Genomic DNA, 18,388 nt, shown 5'->3' with positions numbered 1-18,388 from the left:
AAACTTGAGGTTTATCCAAAGGAAGGGCTAAACTGACCTGGCTGGGCTCTCCTTTTAGGCCTGTCTGACAGAGGGGATGATCCTGCACAGTTATGGGATGCTGCTGCCCTGCGGGGTGGACCAGTTCCACGGGACAGAATACGTGTGCTGTCCTCAGACTAAGGTTGTGGATGAGGCTCTGTCCAAAGAGGAAGAGGAGGAGGAGGAGGATGAAGACTATGACCTTTACAAAAGGTAGGGTTCTTTCTTACTGGTGTAGTTGTTACCACAGGCTGCTTGGGAATATTTCACACAGCAACTCCCTTGTACTGAGGGTTGAGAGAATTTCTGTGCTTCTGAATTGTGTCCTGAGCTTGAAGGAACCTTGCAGGAGGACAAATGACTTTTTTTATTACTGGAGGAGCTCAACAACCCCTCTCCCTTCATTCTTGGACAGAGAGAGTTGGGGTCACTCAGCCTGGAGAAGAGAAGGCTCCAGGGAGACCTGAGAGCCCCTTCCAGGGCCTAAAGGGGCTCCAGGAGAGCTGGAGAGGGACTTAGGACGAGGGTCTGAAGGGACAAGACACAGGGAATGGCTTCCCTCTGCCAGAGGGCAGGATTAGATGGGATATTGGGAAGGAATTGTTGTCTGTGAGGGTGGTGAGGCCCTGGCACAGGTTGCCCAGAGAAGCTGTGGCTGCCCCATCCCTGGAAGTGTCCAAGGCCAGATTGGATGGGGCTTGGGATTGGGGATAGGGGAACGTGTCCCTGCCCATGGCAGGGGGTGGAACGATATGGGTTTGAAGGTCTCTTCCAACTCAAACCATTCCAGGATTCTACAGCAGGCACCTCCCTCAGGGATAGACTCTCACTTCCTGAGGAAAGCTGATGGGGAAGTTCAAGGAAATGAGAGATGTCCCGTTGCTGTGGGTGATGGGCCAATCAACAGTCACTACATTTATTTTTCTCATCTCTAGTGTTTCTAGAACAGATGGAAAGAGAATCATTATTCTGGTACGTCCCTGATCAGCCTTAACTTTACCCTCTAATATAACCATATCCTTCTAGTGAGTTCCCTACAGAGGCAGGTGTAGAAGACTTCACAGGAACAGCTGTGGAGGAAGATGAGGATGAAGATGACGAAGGGGAGGAGGAAGAGGACGTGGTGGAAGACCGTGATTACTACTATGACAGCTACAAGGTGGATGATTACAACGAGGAGACCCCCACAGAGCCCAACAATGACAAGGCTGTGGCTGAGAAGGAAGTGAGCAGTGATATGAAATGTAAGACACATTCCAGCATCCAGGCCTCTTCCTCCCTTGGGATTATCCCTGTTGGCTGTCAGTTAGTGATGGGGTTTTGATCAAGTCAATAAATGCCACTTGGAAGTTTTATTTGTCAGATAAGTTAGCAAACAGAGGAAAGGTGATGATGCTTGTGTTTCAAGTGTTGAAATTAACTCTCCAGAGCACGGGCCATATGTTTGCAGATAAACAGCAGTTCTGCTGGCAAGGAGCCCAGTGTTTGGCACGCTGAACAAGCACCTCCACCAAGGTGCAATGATGAGTCAGAAAAACCATATTTGCGAATTCTGGAAAATCTAAAAGAGGCATTTGGGGCACACCATAAGTTTAAAATCCCTGTTTGGGGGTGATTATCTTGGATTTGGTGTTTTATACAAAAAGGAAGCTAGAAGTGGGCCATACTCTGCAGAGGTGGCACCAAGGTGCTATCTGGCTATTTAAGAGTGAGGAACATCCTTAGTGCTGCCTTTGCATAAACACTTCTCTTCCACAAAAGAAAGTCAGCAGACTGGCCCAGCTTTGTTCTATGATAATATATCCTTTGTGCATTATTAAGATCCACTGCAGCTTTTGTTCAGTGGTCAGTGCCCTCACAGAGGGTTGATGGCATGGTGCCTCAGTTATGTGATGTCCTATACTTTGTGTGTAGAAGTGTCTGTAGAGGAGAGAGGAGGGAAGAGGGAATGAAATTCAATTAGCTCCAGATCACTGAATCATTGCCAGCAGTTCTTGCATCTTTTTGGTAAAATGCCAGCATGCTGCAGATAATTTTACTTGCCGAAACGAGGCTTAGCTCATATGTGTCCAGGGCTGTTACAGGTCTGCAGGTATTGAAAGAGACTTGCAGTAGTATGATTGGGGTGTCTGTTTTGGGGGTACACTGCTTTTTTTCTCCTAGTACCACAAACAGTTGCTAATTTATACACAATATTTGTTCTCTTGCCTCAGAATAGCCCAACTGCTATTGCTGGCTGACCATGAAGCAATCCACGTGCCATGACTGCACGGAGTTTTAATATTTAGTGCACAGATGTTTCAAAACTTAAAAACTGAGGCTGGCATAGTGGTCATTCCTTTTGGTTAGCCTGCCTTTTCCTGTGCTCTTACACCTCCCCTGTAAGATGTGGAGTGTCTGTCCAGGCAGAATGCAGCAAACAGGACATGTTGGGATGCTTTAATGGACTGTTCCATCACATTGGTTTTATACAGTGGAGGATCTCCCCCTGGGGCACCCAGGGCATAATGCTATGCCATCAACAGAACAGATCCTTGCTGTTCCAGCCCCTGGCTGAAGAGAAATCACCAATGAGAACTCCATGTTGAGAAAGAGTGAGCTGCTCAGCTCACTCCAAAGCACCATGTGCAGGCATCTCCCTGACGTTATGATGGATGCTTTGGCCACGTTAAGCCCCCCAGAACTGACAGAAACCCTTTGGTCACTGAAGGATTTGGAAGGAGAGGGATATTTATAACTGTTCATTTGTGTTGCTTTTGGACTAACCACTGATGTCCCAGCACCCCAAAGGCCTGGGACAGAAAAATAATTCTTTTGAGCAACTAATCTCTCCATTCGTGTCATTCCTCTGAAAGCAATTCTGCATCCTTAATATTGGTCAGAATGTTTGATCTTGAGCCTCAGGCCAGGGAAAAACTGGGAGACTCTGATAAACATTTCCTGCTGTTGAGGCCAGCACTGGTGCCCCAGAGGAAGGTGTGAGGCAGAGCCACCCCTGCGTTGTGTAGGTCACTGAGGAAGGCCTGTGCTCCTCATAGCTCACGTTCTACCCCATCTCCACACAGCTGTCTGCTCCCAGGAGGCCCTGACAGGGCCCTGCCGGGCTGTGATGCCTCGCTGGTACTTCGACCCTAACAAGAGAAAGTGCATTCGCTTTATATATGGAGGCTGCGGAGGCAACAGGAACAATTTTGAGTCAGAGGAGTATTGTATGGCTGTGTGTAAAAAGATGAGTAAGTCCTGCCTCCCACTGGCCCTTTGCAGCTGGCCACTGTCTGTCTGGCGTGTGGTGTCTCCTCCTCCTTGCCTGGGGCAAGAGAGGACCCGTCTGTAGCTTTTCCCTTTGGTTCTGGTGTCTGTCTCTTTGCAGCAGTCTCCTCCTGTCTCTGCTTCCCTAGGTCCATAGGGTGACCATTCCTGGGAAAAATAACTCTCACCATATGCTGTCTGTGCTCCCTGTTGGCTTGCAGCTCTTGCAGAGGGCTCAGCTGTCCTCTTCAGGTCTGAACCTGGGACCAGGGGCTGTCTCTGACCTTGCCTTTCTTTCCAAAACAAATGAAAGGAAGCCCTTGCTCCCCCCAGTCATGTTACCATGCCTGTGTTTGACCAGTAGGTCCTGAAAAGCAGGATGCTACTCGCTGTTCTCCTGGTAATAGGCATTTTGTTGCTATTTTAATTTTGGAAAATATCAGACAAATAGTATAGAAATCAGATTCCCAGTTTCAGCTCAGTATGAAATATGAATCACGACTCAGTCCCTGTGTTTTTGAGTGCTTGAGGTTTTTGGCACCCATTTCAACTGGCTTTTATGTCAGATGATAAAACTATCAAAAACATTTTAACCTCCTTATTAATCTTATTGTTGAACTCCAGCACTTCCACTTCAGCTACCATTAAAGCCTTTTGAAAGGCTTTTTGTGTTATCTGGGGCTTGGCAGCCTGACTATACAGCCATAATCCTGTTTACAAAATGGGCTTCATGCAAGCGCTTTAGATTGGGCTGATCTGACTGAGGCAGGGAAAGAAAAGATGCGGATGTCAGGAGCTTTTGGGACAAAAGTTTGTCCTGTTACAGAGGGATTTGGGGTTGGGAAGAGGGTTATCTGTGCCCAAGCCTGGTTCAGAAATGCCATGAGCAGGCCCAGAATCCAGCACTGATGTGACATTGTCCTTTGCATACAAAAGTGCCTGTGTTGTATGTTCCCACTATTTTCCCCCAGTTAGAGGGAAGGTGGGTGGATGCAGGTGCATGTTAAACTCTTCTCCTGTGTTAATGTTGAAGTGCCAGATTAATTTTTTTCCGAAGCATGCTTTATTTCAATGATGTGTTGGAGGTTTTCCCCACAAAATAACTAATACGGATGAAAGGTTGCCTTAACTGTCCCTTTCTGCCCTCCCTCAGGCAAAGGGCAACGATGGAGTGCATCGTTTGCCACAGTTCCTCTCGAAAAGGCTCTGGGATGTGTAGCGTCTAAAACTGTAGCACAGGAGCTTGGTTCAGCACTTCCTAAACTGCAGAACACAGCGTACAGAGCCCCTGGTGTGGATTTTGCAGATGCTTGAAATTTATCTGTTTCAAAATTTTGTTTTTCCCCTTGTCAAATTTGGATGTCTTGAAGTTACAAACCATCCAATGTATTGGACAAGTCACTTTGTCACACTGAGCCGCCTTCTGTCACTGTCTTGTCTAATATCATCACCTGTTAGTCTTGCATGGTGCATCTGGTAGGGAAGGTAGGTTTGAAGTGTAAAATATCGGGGAGTGTTTTGTGCAGATTCATTGTCAAAGCTCCCTAATCATATTAATGATGTCTGGAGCCAGCTTGTTAGTGAACAGCTAATGCACAGAATGTCATTTAAACCATCCAAAGCCAATGTGGAAGGGAAGAGAAAAGGAGTTCTTTATCCTGCCATCCAAGTCCCTGTTTCTGGAGCTGAACAGTGCTCATCTCAGAACTGGGAAGGCTGAGCAGGTGCTGGTCGCCACAGTGCATGGCTGTGTTTTGAGGTGATGTAGCTGATGTTGTGCAGTGAATTGGCAGCTCAGAGATTCCAAACTGGACTCATGGTAGGTGGTCCAGTAGACTCAACCTGCCAGATTGTTAATGATGCAGGCGTGGAGATCCCTCTCCTGCCCTGCCCTTTGTAGTCCAGGATCCCGGGTTTCCAAGCCCTGCTGACGCTTCCCCTGTCCTGGCAGTGCCCACTGATGATGTGGATGTCTACTTTGAGACCCCAGCTGATGACAACGAGCACGCCCGCTTCCAGAAGGCCAAGGAGCAGCTAGAGGTCAGGCACCACAACCGCATGGACCGGGTGAGTGTGTGCCTTCAGCCTGGGCACTGCTGCCTCCCTGCTGCCTGGCTTTGTCTGGGCAACCTGATGGTGGAAAGGCTTCCTTTCCAGTTTCCAGCCTTCCGTGTGTTTTTTGCAGTATGACCACACCATGGCAGTTAGATTTTTATTTCTGCAGTGCTGGAAGAGAGAAATTAGATTAGATGAGATGTTAGGAAGAATTCTTTACTCAGAGAGTGGTGAGGCCCTGGCACAGGTTGCCCAGAGGAGCTGTGGCTGCCCCATCCCTGGAAGTATCCAAGGCCGGGTTGGACAGGGCTTGAAAGGTGTCCCTGCCCATGGAAGGGGTGTTGGAAAGAGATGGGCTTTAAGGTCTCTTCCAACCAAACTATGCTGGGATTCTTTAATCATTGAGGGTACTTGGCTCGCTGCCCGGGGGGCTTAAGTTTTTAAGCCCCACAGCAGCTCTATTGTACCTTCAAAACCTGGCCAGGCTGTGGCAGGATCTGCCTGTGGAGGCAAATGAGTTTGCAAAGATCAGATGTAAATTTGTCTGTTGTTGATGTCTGTCCTTTTTTTGTCCAGGTGAAAAAGGAATGGGAGGAAGCTGAGCACCAAGCTGTAAATCTCCCCAAGGCAGAAAGGCAGACTCTCATCCAGGTAAGAGTAGAAGGACCTAAAGAGGAAAGTTTCTTAGAGAGATTGTAATATTCAGAGCCAGAAGATGACTGAGATGGAAGCACAGCCTTCCTGCTCTGTCAACAGCTGCCTTTTAGAGCAGGTTTGATTCAACTGCATTCTTTGTTCTTAAAGCTGGAGATGATCTGACCCTGTGCCAGGTCCTTTCCTAGACCCACTAGTAGGAAGTGATCTCGCCCTTCAAGCGTAGCGACGGCAGAGCCAAACTGTAATTTCAGACCTTTGGCCTGTTTTGCACTACCCAGTGGCCTCAGAGTCTGGTTCAGACTCAGCCCTGGCTCTGTGGACACACATTTCCTGTCGGGGCAGACTTAGTGAAAACCGCTTAGACAGCAGATGAAGCTGGTTTGCTGCCAAAATGCCAATCTTGGGCCTTATGGGGGGAGTTCAGCTGGACTGTGAAGTTAATCAAGGATATTCGTGGTGTGGGATTGTTAGGGGAAGGCTCTTCTGGTAGTGACAACTGTATGAATTTCCCTCAAACCAATATAGAACTAAGTGACTGACTCCAGCTTTTCATCCCACTTCGGATTTTATCCTGGAACACAGTTTTCTCTCTGCATTTTTTAATGTAAGTCACTGTTTGGAACTATGTGCAAGTCCAAGAGTTTGCCATCATCTCTAGTGGAACATAACAACTCTTATTCGTGTGTTCTGGTTGGTTTGGAGATGCTATGACTTTTGGAGGGGTTATGACCTTTCTAATAGAAGATTTCTATTAGAAAGGGGTTATGACCTTTCTAACAGAGATTTGATCTGAAGGTGTGCTGATGGAAAATCACCTATGCAATATGTAAACCCTTGCAAATTCAAATTAATGGCTCCAGGCTGAAGGGATCAATCCTGTTTCCATACTGCAGGGTTGAGGGAAAGAGTTGATACTGTGTCAGTCATTCAGCACAGCCTGATCTTTATGTGCAAGTTCATTTTCCTTCTTCAGACCTTTGTAATGGCCTATGAGGGAAGTTTGGAGGGCAAATTGTCACTATTGAATTTGCAAAGATGAAGTCTGCATCAGCATCTCTCCTACTCCTGTAAAGGAGTTAGACATGGAGTTTGACAGTGACTGTTAGTTCTAAGGAGTGACATGAGTGAGAGCAGGTGACCCTGGTCACACAGGGCATTTCATGCAGACAGCTTTCTTTGTCCTAGCACTTCCAGGCCATGGTGAAATCTCTGGAGAAGGAAGCAGCAAGTGAGAAGCAGCAGCTTGTGGAAACTCACCTGGCTCGTGTGGAAGCGATGCTTAACGATCGCCGTCGGATCGCCCTGGAGAACTACCTGGCTGCCCTGCAGGCTGACCCACCACGGGTGAGCTGCTCTCCCCCACATTTCTACAGCAGGACAGCACTGGGTAGGATGGAATGTGGCAATGTCTTGATGAGAAGGTGGCCTGTGACTTGCCAGGGCAGAAACTGGGAATAGGTTCCTGGAAAGCTTTCTCCATCGTGGCAATTTGTGCTGCAGACTTGACAGTGGGACTCCTAATTGACTCGCTGGTGAAAAAGCCCTCTACTTTGTTTGGTGTCCATAAGGCACAGTTCAGAAGGTGTGGTGTTCTCAGTCAAAAAGGCTTAATTAATAAGTGTTCTGAGTCAAAGAGCCTTGATTTGAATATGTTCTGAGTCAAACAGGCATAATTTAAAGAGAAAATATCTAAGAGGTGAGTGCAGGTGACAGATCTGTCCAACACCAAAGCAGGCTCCCATCTGAGGTGCTGTTTTCAGCTGTGAATCTGATTTGACTCCCGTGAGTTTGAGCTGTTCCCTGCTCCCCTCCCCAGCCCCACCGCATCCTGCAGGCCCTGAAGCGCTACGTCCGTGCCGAGAACAAGGACCGGCTCCACACCATCCGCCACTACCAGCACGTCCTGGCAGTGGACCCCGAGAAGGCTGCACAGATGAAGTCCCAGGTGAGGAGGTTTCATTTTCACCCAGCCCTGGCTGTCAGAGGCTCTGAGAGCCATGTGTTGTTGGGTACTATAGCAACGTTGCCCATGTGCAAAGCTCTCCCTCTCACCAGATACACTCCCTGCACAATTTTCCTTGGTGCTTGACTCTGTAAAAAACTGAAACTCTGATTTATTTTGGCCACAATGACAAGTCAAGGGATTTAGAACTAGTTCAGTATCGGTATTGTATTTCCTTTTATAAAGCACCCATGAAATTATTTGTTGAGAGGTTGGTCTTCCTTGAACATCCTTCCTCACACCCTCTAAGACCTCATGTCTGTGTTCCTTTCATTAGGCTTGTTCTTCACTGTACTGGGGGGTTGTGGGAATTGTGCCTCTGCAGAGTTATTGCCTGGTTTGCAAAGCATAATACGTAACCCTTTCCAAGCACTTGATCATTGTTGTTAACCTTATCACAACTCTTGTTTTGATGCGTGTACGTTGTGCTGTTGCACTATACTGTACTCCTGAACAGCTAGAATATAATTTTCCTCCTACTGGGTAGTGTGTGTGAATGTGCTGCTTGAAACCTGGCAAGAATAGTTACAGATACTCCACAAATCTTTGGAATTATGTCCTGATACTTGTTTTCACTTGTTTTAAAATGGTAAAAGGTTATTTAAAAGGTCCAACTGATTCAAAATTCAAGTGAAGAATGGCCTGATAACATCGAAAGGTCTATTCATAAGGGCTCAGAGAGTACTGACTGCCCAGTCACAGCTTTAGGAATGTTTTCCCAGTTCCAGTTTGTGGTTGATATGCTGCTTTGGAATATCTTTGAATTTTGTAATGTATGAAATATAAGGAGAAGGGAAAAGAACAGAGAGCTGCAGGGAGACAGTGTAGTAGAGCACATCCAGTGCTGCCAAATGGAAGAAATAAGCTGAGAAAAAAATGCATTAAAAAGTGTATAACCAGGAGATGGAAATATCCTGGGTTACGAGTAGGACAGGGAGGGGCAGAGCAGTATCACAGTGATTTTCTAGAAGTGAACCTTCACCTCGTGTCTCCTGGGTTGTCTCCCACTGACTGTGTGACTCAGTGTGATCCTCCCTCAGCTTAACATCCTCAGGAGGGGTGGGGCACTTATGCTGGGCAGCATAAGTGCCTTTCACGATTTTTTCGGAGACACATCAAGCACAGTCCACCCTAACACTTTGTTCTGCTGCCAGAGCCCAAGAGAGAGTGTGTGAACTGTATTCTTGTGCTAAACCCTGAGCAGTCCTTAATTCCTTCTGAAGGCTGCAGTGTCAACAGATTGACATGCGAGGGATGTGGGTGGTACAGTTCAATTGCCATTCCCTTTACTTTTCAGCTGCACTTTAAGCTCCTCAATCGATTCCCTTGATTGACAAGCTGACACATGTAAAATTAAATTGCTTTCATCCTTGCTCTTAAAGGTCAGGCACACATCAGACTGTAAAGCAGGTCCGTCCAACTCCTTGGGTTTTTTTCAATGTTGGGCCTTCCATATAAATGTTCTCCAAGCTCTGTGCGATCCCTGATTATGCAGCACCCTCTTCAGGTCAGGCCTGACTTCACCGCTGGGCTTACAGTGCTTGGGAGGAGCAATTGGAGGTTGCACACAGTTCGAATGTATTTCTCAAATGAAGGGAGAACACTGTTGCCAGTGAGTGGGTGTTGGACAAATGTAATGCCACCGTTGGTATGAAAGGCACCTTTGTTCCGAGACCAGAGTTGATAAATAATATTGTGTACTCCCTTTGCCTGTATTTTTTCTAGCAGTCAGGGATGATAATCCATTTAATAAAGCACTTGCAGCTGCTGCAGGAGATGAATTATGACCCTGTCTGGCATATGGGAAATACCAACCTCGGTGGTATTTTGGTGTTTCCAGTGGAGAGCTGGTTACAAGAGTCAGCTGAATCCTCTCTCTCACCCCCAACACTTCCCAAAATACTGAGAGCAACATATACAGATGGCCAGTTCCAGGGAAGAGTGATGTGGTGGAGAGATCAGTCAGAGAATTGACTAGATAGCCCTGTGTCCCATGGCAGACCCACCAGTTGTAGATATTTTATTAAGCAAGGGAAGAACCATGAAGTGACTGACAGTCTATGCCTACTCCAACACACTCTTGTACATCTGCAGGTGATGACACATCTCCATGTGATCGAGGAGCGGATGAATCAAAGCTTGTCTCTGCTGTACAAGGTACCATATGTGGCTGAAGAAATCCAGGATGAGATTGGTGAGTGTGTGTGCCAGTTCATATGCTGTGTTAAGACTCCAAGCTTCTATATCCAGTGGGCTCCCAAATGATTGGTAGCTCCTTTGGGGGGATGCCCTTGACAACAAGCACTTGGGCTTAGGCTTAGGTACCGCAGGGCAGACACTCTGGGATTTGTAGCACAGGCAGTGAGAATAGCTTGTTCCCAAGAACTTTCACTGTCTCCATTTAAAAAAAAAATCAACAACATTCAGAATAGCAAAGCCGTCTCTCTAAGGGAGGTGAAAAAGGTCCATAAAAATAAGCAGATGGTTTCCAGTTTTATAGTTTAATCCCATCTTGCCAAACTCTCTTGCCACATCAAGCCTCTTGGCCCTTATTTGCATGTATTTCTAACAAATAAGAGAATTTACTGCGAATTCCAGATGACACTTCAGAGCCTGCAAGATAAATAACCTGGCAGCCCTGAACATGTTCCCCTGCAGCTCTGCCTCAGCGAGGTTCAAACCATCTGCCCCTCTCTGTCCCTGCCAGGCTTCGTGCAGTTTGTGGAATAATTCCTCTTCTTCCTTTCAGATGAGCTGCTCCAGGAGCAGCGTGCAGACATGGATCAGTTCACGTCCTCCATTTCTGAGTCCCCGGTGGATGTCAGAGTGAGCTCTGAGGAGAGCGAAGAGATCCCCCTGGATGGCAAACCCTTCCGCCCGTTCCAGGTGAAAACCTTCCCAGCCGTGCCCGACAGTGAAGGTATGTGCAGCTGGAAATCAGGCTCACTGGTGTGGTTTTGTAGTCTGTAGGCTCAGCTGGAACAGAGGAAGCTCCATCCCTTTGGGTGATGTAAGAGTAAAGCAGTTGCCCCAGCAGTACCCTCGATCTGTCCATTGGAGAGGCAGTACCACTCTGAGCTGCTCTCTTGATTTTCTGATTCTCCTCTTTGCAAAATTGTCCTCTCTCTTTTCATTTTGCAGCAAGTATTAAAGTTTTCCAGTGTGGCTTGACTCTGAATTTTCAGTCTTTAACCAGAATGCTCTCATGTAACATTAAGACTTTGTACCATGACCTGCTGAAGGGCTGCAGGAATTCTCTTTATTTTTTTTTTAAATACATATCTATTTTGTTGACAGCTGACGTGTGCGTGTGAAGGTATTTTAAAAATGCTTGAACAGAGTCCTGAGCTTAAAGAAAGCTGTAGATAAAAGCTTTTCCCAGGGTCTGAGTCAGAAATCATGCACAAGCCTTTTTTCCTTTCTCTCTTAATCTCCTTTCTCTGCTATTTTTGTTTTTGTTTTCCCTCCTGCTAGATCCTCAGCCGGATTTGTACCATCCAATGAAAAAAGGTTGGTTCTAAGCTGCTCCCTCACAGTGCTTTCAATCACTCTCCTGCCTCCTCAGTGTGTCTGATAGCTTCATTTTAGTTCCATGCTCACCTTGGTTTTCATTTCCCTGCTCTCACTTAGATCAGTAACGTTCAATTTGCTTGTCTAGTGCTAGAGTTAAAGAAATTACTTAGTCTGAGCATCTAATTATGTGTGTTCCTCCCTGATGGGCTCACAAGAGTCTTGGAGTGTGTGGAGGGGCTCCTTTGCCCTGGAGAAACGTGGCGGTGTGTCTGCAGCCCTGTGGTACTTTACACCTCTCATGTGACACTGCTCAGATTAAACCTTGCCATGCTGGTGGAGTCCAGAGGCTTTTGTGCCTCCTGTGGAATCTGTGCTTGATCCCTGATGACACCACTAAACAAGGAATGAGTGTTTTGTTTCCCAACTAAATGTCCTCACAGGGTGCAGCTAGTCTGGGACAGATAAATTAGGAGTTTCCTCCTTCGTGTCTCCTCAGCATCACCTTTTCGCATGTAGCATCTCTCCATACCAGCAAAGTCCATGTGATTATCCATTTCTCCCTTAGCTCGGTGTTAATTCTGCAGTAACTCAGTGCCTGGCTAAAAACAGGCTTTAAGAGCAGCATAGAAATATTGGCATTAAATCAACATGTTGTTTAGCAACGCAGTCTCAGGTAAAGAGCAGTAGAAATGTGAGGCTCTTGCAGATCAGTGCTACGTGTGCTCTGTGTGAGGAGTAAACCCAGTGTTTTAATCTGCCTTTGGCTCCAAATACATAGTGCAGACCTCAAAGGAGAGCAAAGGATTTTGCTAATAACCATTTCACATGAGCACAAATAGTTCTGTAGCACCATGAAGGCCAGATAGCTTGAAACTGTTCTCATTATCCTGCTTTTCGTTACAAATATAAGTCACCTTCATCCCTCTTGTGGAACAGTGCACAGCTGATTCAGTGTGCTGACTACTCTGGAAAGAATTGGGACGGCTTTTAGTTTGATTTTTTTTATCTGCTAGATTTTTGGACAACCACTTTGTTGACTTGAAGATGATAAATTTTAAATTTGTGCTAGTTGTCCCTGTTGGAGTAAATGTAAGAGTTTCTGATGACCGGGGGACAGAGTTCCTTGTCTTCCTTCCCTTTTCATTGAATTGCTTGAGGGCTCTGAGGGAGTTTTGGGATTGTTTTTTTTGTGCAGGTGTGTGGGGGTTTTATCCCCTGGGAAGTATATAATTTAAACTGTGCCTTTAAGCTACATAAAGCTGGATCTGTTACTTTGTACAGCACTCTGGGACAAATAGCAAAGCTGAACTGCCTGCCCTGGAGACTGTGCTGCCTTGGCTCCAGAGACTGGAATGAAGCAGCCACAGACCAAAAGCTGACACAGTAGTTCTGTGCAAACTGTTTGTGGCCAGTGTCTCCTGAAAATCCCAATCATTGACTTCCACAATAACATGACCTGCTTCGACAGCCGAGAGAAGTCAGACTTGCAACCTTGGCCATGCCTGGAATCTGATTACTGCCTCCAGAGAAAAACGGGATGCACTAAACCCCAAGATACCTCAGAGTTGGAGCAAAACATTATTTCCGTGGCATTTTCAGGCAATAAAAGCTTGTCACTGTAAAAAGTTGCCTTGGAACCAAGTAACCTTTCCTTGCAGCTCATCAGAGAGCACGCTGCCAACTTCAGCAGCAGTTGACATAATGTCTTAGGCAACCTGCAAGCTCAGCAGCCCGTGCAGAGGGGTTTGCAGTCACCAGCAAAGCATCAGGTGCTGTAGTGGTGTTTCCCTCCCCTCATGCTCCTCATTGTAAGGATCCCACTGTGGGTTTGAGGCTTGGCTGTCCTGCTTTTGCACCCGTGAGTCACAGGTGTGGTGAAGGACGTGACATTGTCCCTCCTGACAGTGGAAAACTGGTGTTATCCCAATATGCTGTGTTATGTGAGGTCAAAGCAGTTTGCATCAGACTCTTCTCTTATTGATCTGGTCTATTTATAAACTCTTTGGATCAAAGCAGTTTATGCAGAGCAGCCTCCTTCTGTTAATTAATGGCCTTCTCTTGAACCTGTGCTAGTTCCAGCCTGGAAATGGGGGAGTGATGTCCTGGTACAAAGTCTGCTGTAGTTCTCTGCTCCTCCCTTGCCCTGGGATTTATTGTTTCTGGGCCTGTGCCAGATACGAGACAGCCGCTCCTTATAGAACTGAGCCGGCTGACCTTGACGTTCTCATTCCTGAGGCTCTTTCTTGTTGGTGCCTGACTCCAAAAGGATGGGTGATGCTGCCTGTGGGAGTGAAGGCATTCCCTGTGTGCTGGCTCTTGGCAGAGGGGTGTGCATGCACTTCCATCCCGGGGAAGTGAGGTGCTGGTGACCCCGGGGTGACACTTGCAGATGTCATTGTGCTCACAGTGTTACACCTTGCCTGGGGCCTTCTAACAGCAGCACTTAGTGCAGTATGTCTGCATTGACACTTCAGCCTGGTTTTGGTGAGTCCTGTCTGCTCCTCTCATTGCCACCTCATTTCCTCTCATTAACAGTTCCCCCTAATCACTTGTCACTGTAGCATAGCTTGTGAGCTCCCTTCTGACACAGCAGCATGAAGACAGGTTAATACTCAGCGGTTAAACACGAGCCATGGCAGCTCTCAGATATAAGTGACCCTCCCAGAGTGTCCTGGGGGCTGATAGGCTCTCCTTGCTCTTTTGGTGCAGGTTCTGGCATGACTGAGCTGGATGGGCTGATTGGCGCTGAAGAAAAAGTGATTAACAGCAAGAACAAAGTGGATGAAAATGTGGTGAGCTCTCCACCTTTATTTTGGGAAGCCAAGCCTGCCGTGGACGCTAATTAATAGCAGTGGCTTGTTTCCATGTCTTGTTCCTGCTCACAGAATGTCAGTGTGTTCATTATCCATCTGGTGTGGAGGAGTCAGTTTGTTACTATTGTAGGCTCTTAAAACTGATTAGCATCAGAAGGGTGGGAGGGGGAGGGAAGGACAGCTCAAGATCTTTGGCAGTCTGAGCTGGAGAACTCTGATTTAGGAGCTGCTTTTCCCAAGCAGAGACCCTTTGATGTCCCTTTATTTTCATAGGTAGCTTGCTATGTGAACACACTGAGTGCTGGTGTATTCTACCTGTGTTCCCACCTATTTGTCATGGCAGGAAAGGCCTCACCTTCCTCTGAAGGCAAGTGGCCCGGCAGGTATTGGCTCTGTCTACAGTGCAGAGAATTCTCGAGGTTCTAGTGGCAGCTGCTGTACCTCACTTCCCTGGGCTTTAAAAAATAAAAAAGTCACCTTCTGACTTTCCTTTCAAAACTGTTTTAAAGCCATGTGTTAGATCTTATACAGAAATGCTGACTCCAAAGTTAGGACCTATTTTTTTATTTTTTTTTTCTTTGGGGCTTTAGTTTGAGGTAGTCTGGAGGTACGTAGCTGTGGTACTGACTCTGGTAGCTTTAAGTGGTGGGGAACATCCCACACTGTTGAGACCAGGGCAGAGAGAGATGGTAGGTGGTTCTGAGCCTTTGCTAGTGTTCATTGAAGGTCTCTAGTCTGCCTACCTCTTCCTTTTCCACCCTGTTTTGTGTGGCTCCTTTCATAAAACACTTTTGGCACCATTTTCAGGTAATTGATGAGACCCTTGATGTGAAGGAGATGATTTTCAACGCGGAGCGTGTTGGTGGGCTGGTGGACGAGCCGGTATGTGTGTACAGTGATTGGCTAATTCCAAGCTGGATTTTGATTCCCGTGCATTGCTGAATTTGGGGTTTGGTGCCTGGATGCTGCTCTGGAGGTCAAGCAGAATGAAATAATTTACAGCCCTTCTCCATAAATATGTAAACAATGAACACACGTTGGATACTCACCTGGCTCTTACTGCAAAAGTGTTTTGTGGGATAGGGAGTTGATGTGCCTGCCCAGAGGCACTAAGGGGGGAAAGAATTCTGTGTTCATTATCCTTTTGCTGGAATGTTTAGGGGTGGAATATATACACTGTCCAGTTTATAATGAGTCATGTCTTGATACCACAGATGGTTGAAGACCTTATTAGTGACCACCATTTAGGTTTGTGTTGAGCATCTCCCTCATGGCTCTGTTGTTTTCTTCCCTCCAGGATAATGACAGCTCCCTCCGTGATGATTTCAGCTTCAGCAGCAGTGCCCTGATTGGGCTGTTGGTGATTGCTGTTGCCATAGCTACTGTGATAGTCATCAGCTTGGTGATGCTGAGGAAGAGGCAGTACGGGACCATCAGCCATGGCATCGTGGAGGTGAGAAACAGCTCCATAACCAGGGATGAAAATAGTCAGTGCTGAATCACATGTTGTGGGGGGGGGGGCAAAGATGGCAGGAGCTGCCAAGCCATGGACAGCTCTGCTCCTGCTGGGTGAAAATTAACTCTGTCACTGCTGACAGTGTCACTGGTGTGCAGGGGTCAGTCCCAAGCGTGCCGTGCTGGCACCTGGCACTCACACTTACCACCAGGATTCAATTAGGCTTCCTGGCTGGCTCAGGGCAGGATTTAGCAGTAAATGAGCTTTTCAGGGGATATCTTTAGCGGGGCAGTCTGTCACTCAATCCACAGCAATTTGTCCTCCTGGCTAATGGCAGTGACTGTTAAGATGGGCTGAACACTGAAGAGCAGCTTCTTCCTTGCACATTTCTAATGACAACTTAATGGAGTTCAGGGAAAGCTGCTTTTCCCTTTGCCCAACTGATGCAGGAAATCATAACGACCTCTTTAATGAGAGAAGTGGGTCCCTGATTTGTAGCATTAGCTGGGTAGTAATGACAGATTTGTGAGAACATCCCCACAGAGGCTCGGCTGGGCAGGAGGCACACAAACGAGCAAGTCGGTAAAGATAATTATTTTTGCAGCTTGCTTTTTTTCCCTGTTTACTGCTCACCATGTTAGTTATTCAGTGTTTGTTTGTCACCTCTTATTCTATGGAATAAATCCTGGACGTGCCTCCTGTGAGCAGTAACATGGTTTTTCTTCAGGTTGACCCGATGCTCACCCCGGAGGAGCGGCATCTGAGCAAGATGCAAAACCATGGCTACGAGAACCCCACTTACAAATACCTGGAGCAGATGCAGATATAAGAGAGATGAAGATACAACAACCCTGACCGGGAAAGGTGCAGGGTGGAGGGCCAAAGTGGTCCAGTGTTTTGGATCAATTACTGACCAACAGTTGCTTCGAGAGGACTTCATCTTACATTCAGAACTCCTGGATCATTAAGACTATAATTACTACTGTAGAGTTGCAATTTCCATTCTTTTAAATGGGTGAAGAAATGATAATATAACAATATGATATATAAATCTCCTTAAATGGGAAAAACGGATCTATTGCAGATATTTGACTGATATGTAGTTTTCTTTTTTTTTTTAAATAATCTAAAAAATACCAGTTCCATTGTACTGTTGTCCGTTACAAACTCTATATATATAAAATGGGAAATGTTGATTTTTATTTCTGATAGACCACCTGTATATTGAGGGTCGTTTGTACCAGCCCACCTTGTAAAAAGGAGACAGTTGTGGCTCTTCAGTCATTTTGGCTTTTATATATAAAGCAGTATTCTTTTTTCCTTTTTTTTTTTTTTAAAGAGAATTTCACTGGGAGTTGCAAAGAGATTAATTTAGGGATAGGAGCTATGACAGCATAAGCAAGGAAGCAATTGGGAATGGTAACTAACAAAAATCCTTATAATGAAAAAAAAAAGGAAAAAGAGAAAGAAAAAAAAAAAAGAAAGCCCCCATCCTCATATGCCAGTGGCGTGCACCCTGCTGCTTAGCAGCTCGGGCTCTAGGAATCAACACTCCCTGGAGGCAAGGAGTTAAACGGCTTCTAGCATCTCTGTTTATAGCTGTTCTAGTGGAATGTTAGAACATGGTTTGTGCATACAGGGGTCTGCACATTCCCCTTTCCGATTCAGTTCTGCTCTAGAGTTGGAAGTTCCTGGTATTGAATTGAAATCCTTTGTTCACAGCCAGTTTCCTTCAGTACTCACCTGGCATTAACAGCCCCCTCTTGCTACTACTTTCTAATTTCCCCAGCTCTCCTGCCTCACCAACATGGTAAGTAGTTAAGAGCCGCAGATTTTGGAGCCTTTGCATCTCTCTGGGTGACGTTGGGCCCTGGGCACAGCTCTGGGTGTTTGACCAGAAATGACAAATCACTGCAATAACCGGGACCTTGGGAGCTGATGAACACGGAGCTCACTGAGCTGGGGAGGGAAGAGAGACACCTTGGGAAAGGGATGCTGTCTGCCTGCTGTAAGGGAAATGGGATGCATAGGCCCCTAGAAGACCAAAAGGGGTATTGTTCCACTCACCATCATGTCTTTGTAATGCTTGTATAGTTGGTGTTAATGCTCACGGCTTTTTTAAATCTGGAGGTTCTGGTAACCTGTGGTGTATTTTTTCTATTTTTCCTGTGACTTTTATTTTTTCTTCCCCCTTCCGTGTCTCTTCCCACTATGCACAGATTTACCTGCAAACTCCTTGGTGTGATCTGTGGGGAATGTACAAAGTTTAAACACATCAATAAACACTTTAACTTCCAGTCTGTTTCTTCTCTTTATTCTCGGGCTTGGTTTGTTCTCCCTCCTCCCGCGGTGTCCTACTGAATCTACAGAGACCTTTCCCTGCCTTCTCAGTGAGAAGGACTGTGCAGGTATTGATGTATAACCATGCCTGGAGTCTTTAGTGGTATTTGCAGGTCCTTTGTGGAGAGAAGGAGGTGGGATCATAACCAACTCTCTGGACCTTGAGTAGATTTACAACAAACTGGAGCACAGGCTGGGGAGATCTGGGACTGCTACTTGTTTCTGGCTGTTTGGGGAAGACCCTGTGGAAGGTTCTCCTCATTCCTGGGATGCAGGTGGCCA

The 18,388-nt window shown here is 46.5% G+C and overlaps 1 protein-coding gene across 8 annotated transcripts in view; it reads left to right on the top strand.

Moving 5' to 3' along the window:
- The window catches only part of APLP2 (amyloid beta precursor like protein 2), a 45,992-nt gene extending 27,929 nt beyond the window's left edge, over positions 1-18,063 (top strand). The window contains exons 5-18 of one of the 8 annotated variants that reach the window (XM_032709409.1): positions 59-234; positions 1,048-1,265; positions 3,087-3,254; positions 5,222-5,337; positions 5,902-5,976; positions 7,168-7,326; positions 7,799-7,927; positions 10,079-10,178; positions 10,734-10,904; positions 11,459-11,494; positions 14,207-14,289; positions 15,118-15,192; positions 15,608-15,763; positions 16,494-18,063. In XM_032709409.1, the coding sequence (XP_032565300.1) occupies positions 59-234; positions 1,048-1,265; positions 3,087-3,254; positions 5,222-5,337; positions 5,902-5,976; positions 7,168-7,326; positions 7,799-7,927; positions 10,079-10,178; positions 10,734-10,904; positions 11,459-11,494; positions 14,207-14,289; positions 15,118-15,192; positions 15,608-15,763; positions 16,494-16,595 (1,764 nt within the window). In that variant the 3' untranslated portion in view covers positions 16,596-18,063. The remainder of the gene's footprint in view (positions 1-58; positions 235-1,047; positions 1,266-3,086; positions 3,255-5,221; positions 5,338-5,901; positions 5,977-7,167; positions 7,327-7,798; positions 7,928-10,078; positions 10,179-10,733; positions 10,905-11,458; positions 11,495-14,206; positions 14,290-15,117; positions 15,193-15,607; positions 15,764-16,493) is intronic. The other 7 variants (XM_032709410.1, XM_032709415.1, XM_032709411.1 and 4 more) reach the window with 7 other exon arrangements.
- Positions 18,064-18,388: the final 325 nt, after the last annotated feature.

Source organism: Chiroxiphia lanceolata, chromosome 23, assembly GCF_009829145.1.
Source record: "Chiroxiphia lanceolata isolate bChiLan1 chromosome 23, bChiLan1.pri, whole genome shotgun sequence".
NCBI classification, from domain to species: Eukaryota; Metazoa; Chordata; class Aves; order Passeriformes; family Pipridae; genus Chiroxiphia; species Chiroxiphia lanceolata.
Note: the sequence above shows the minus strand (reverse complement) of the source record. Positions and strands in the feature narration are given on the sequence as shown.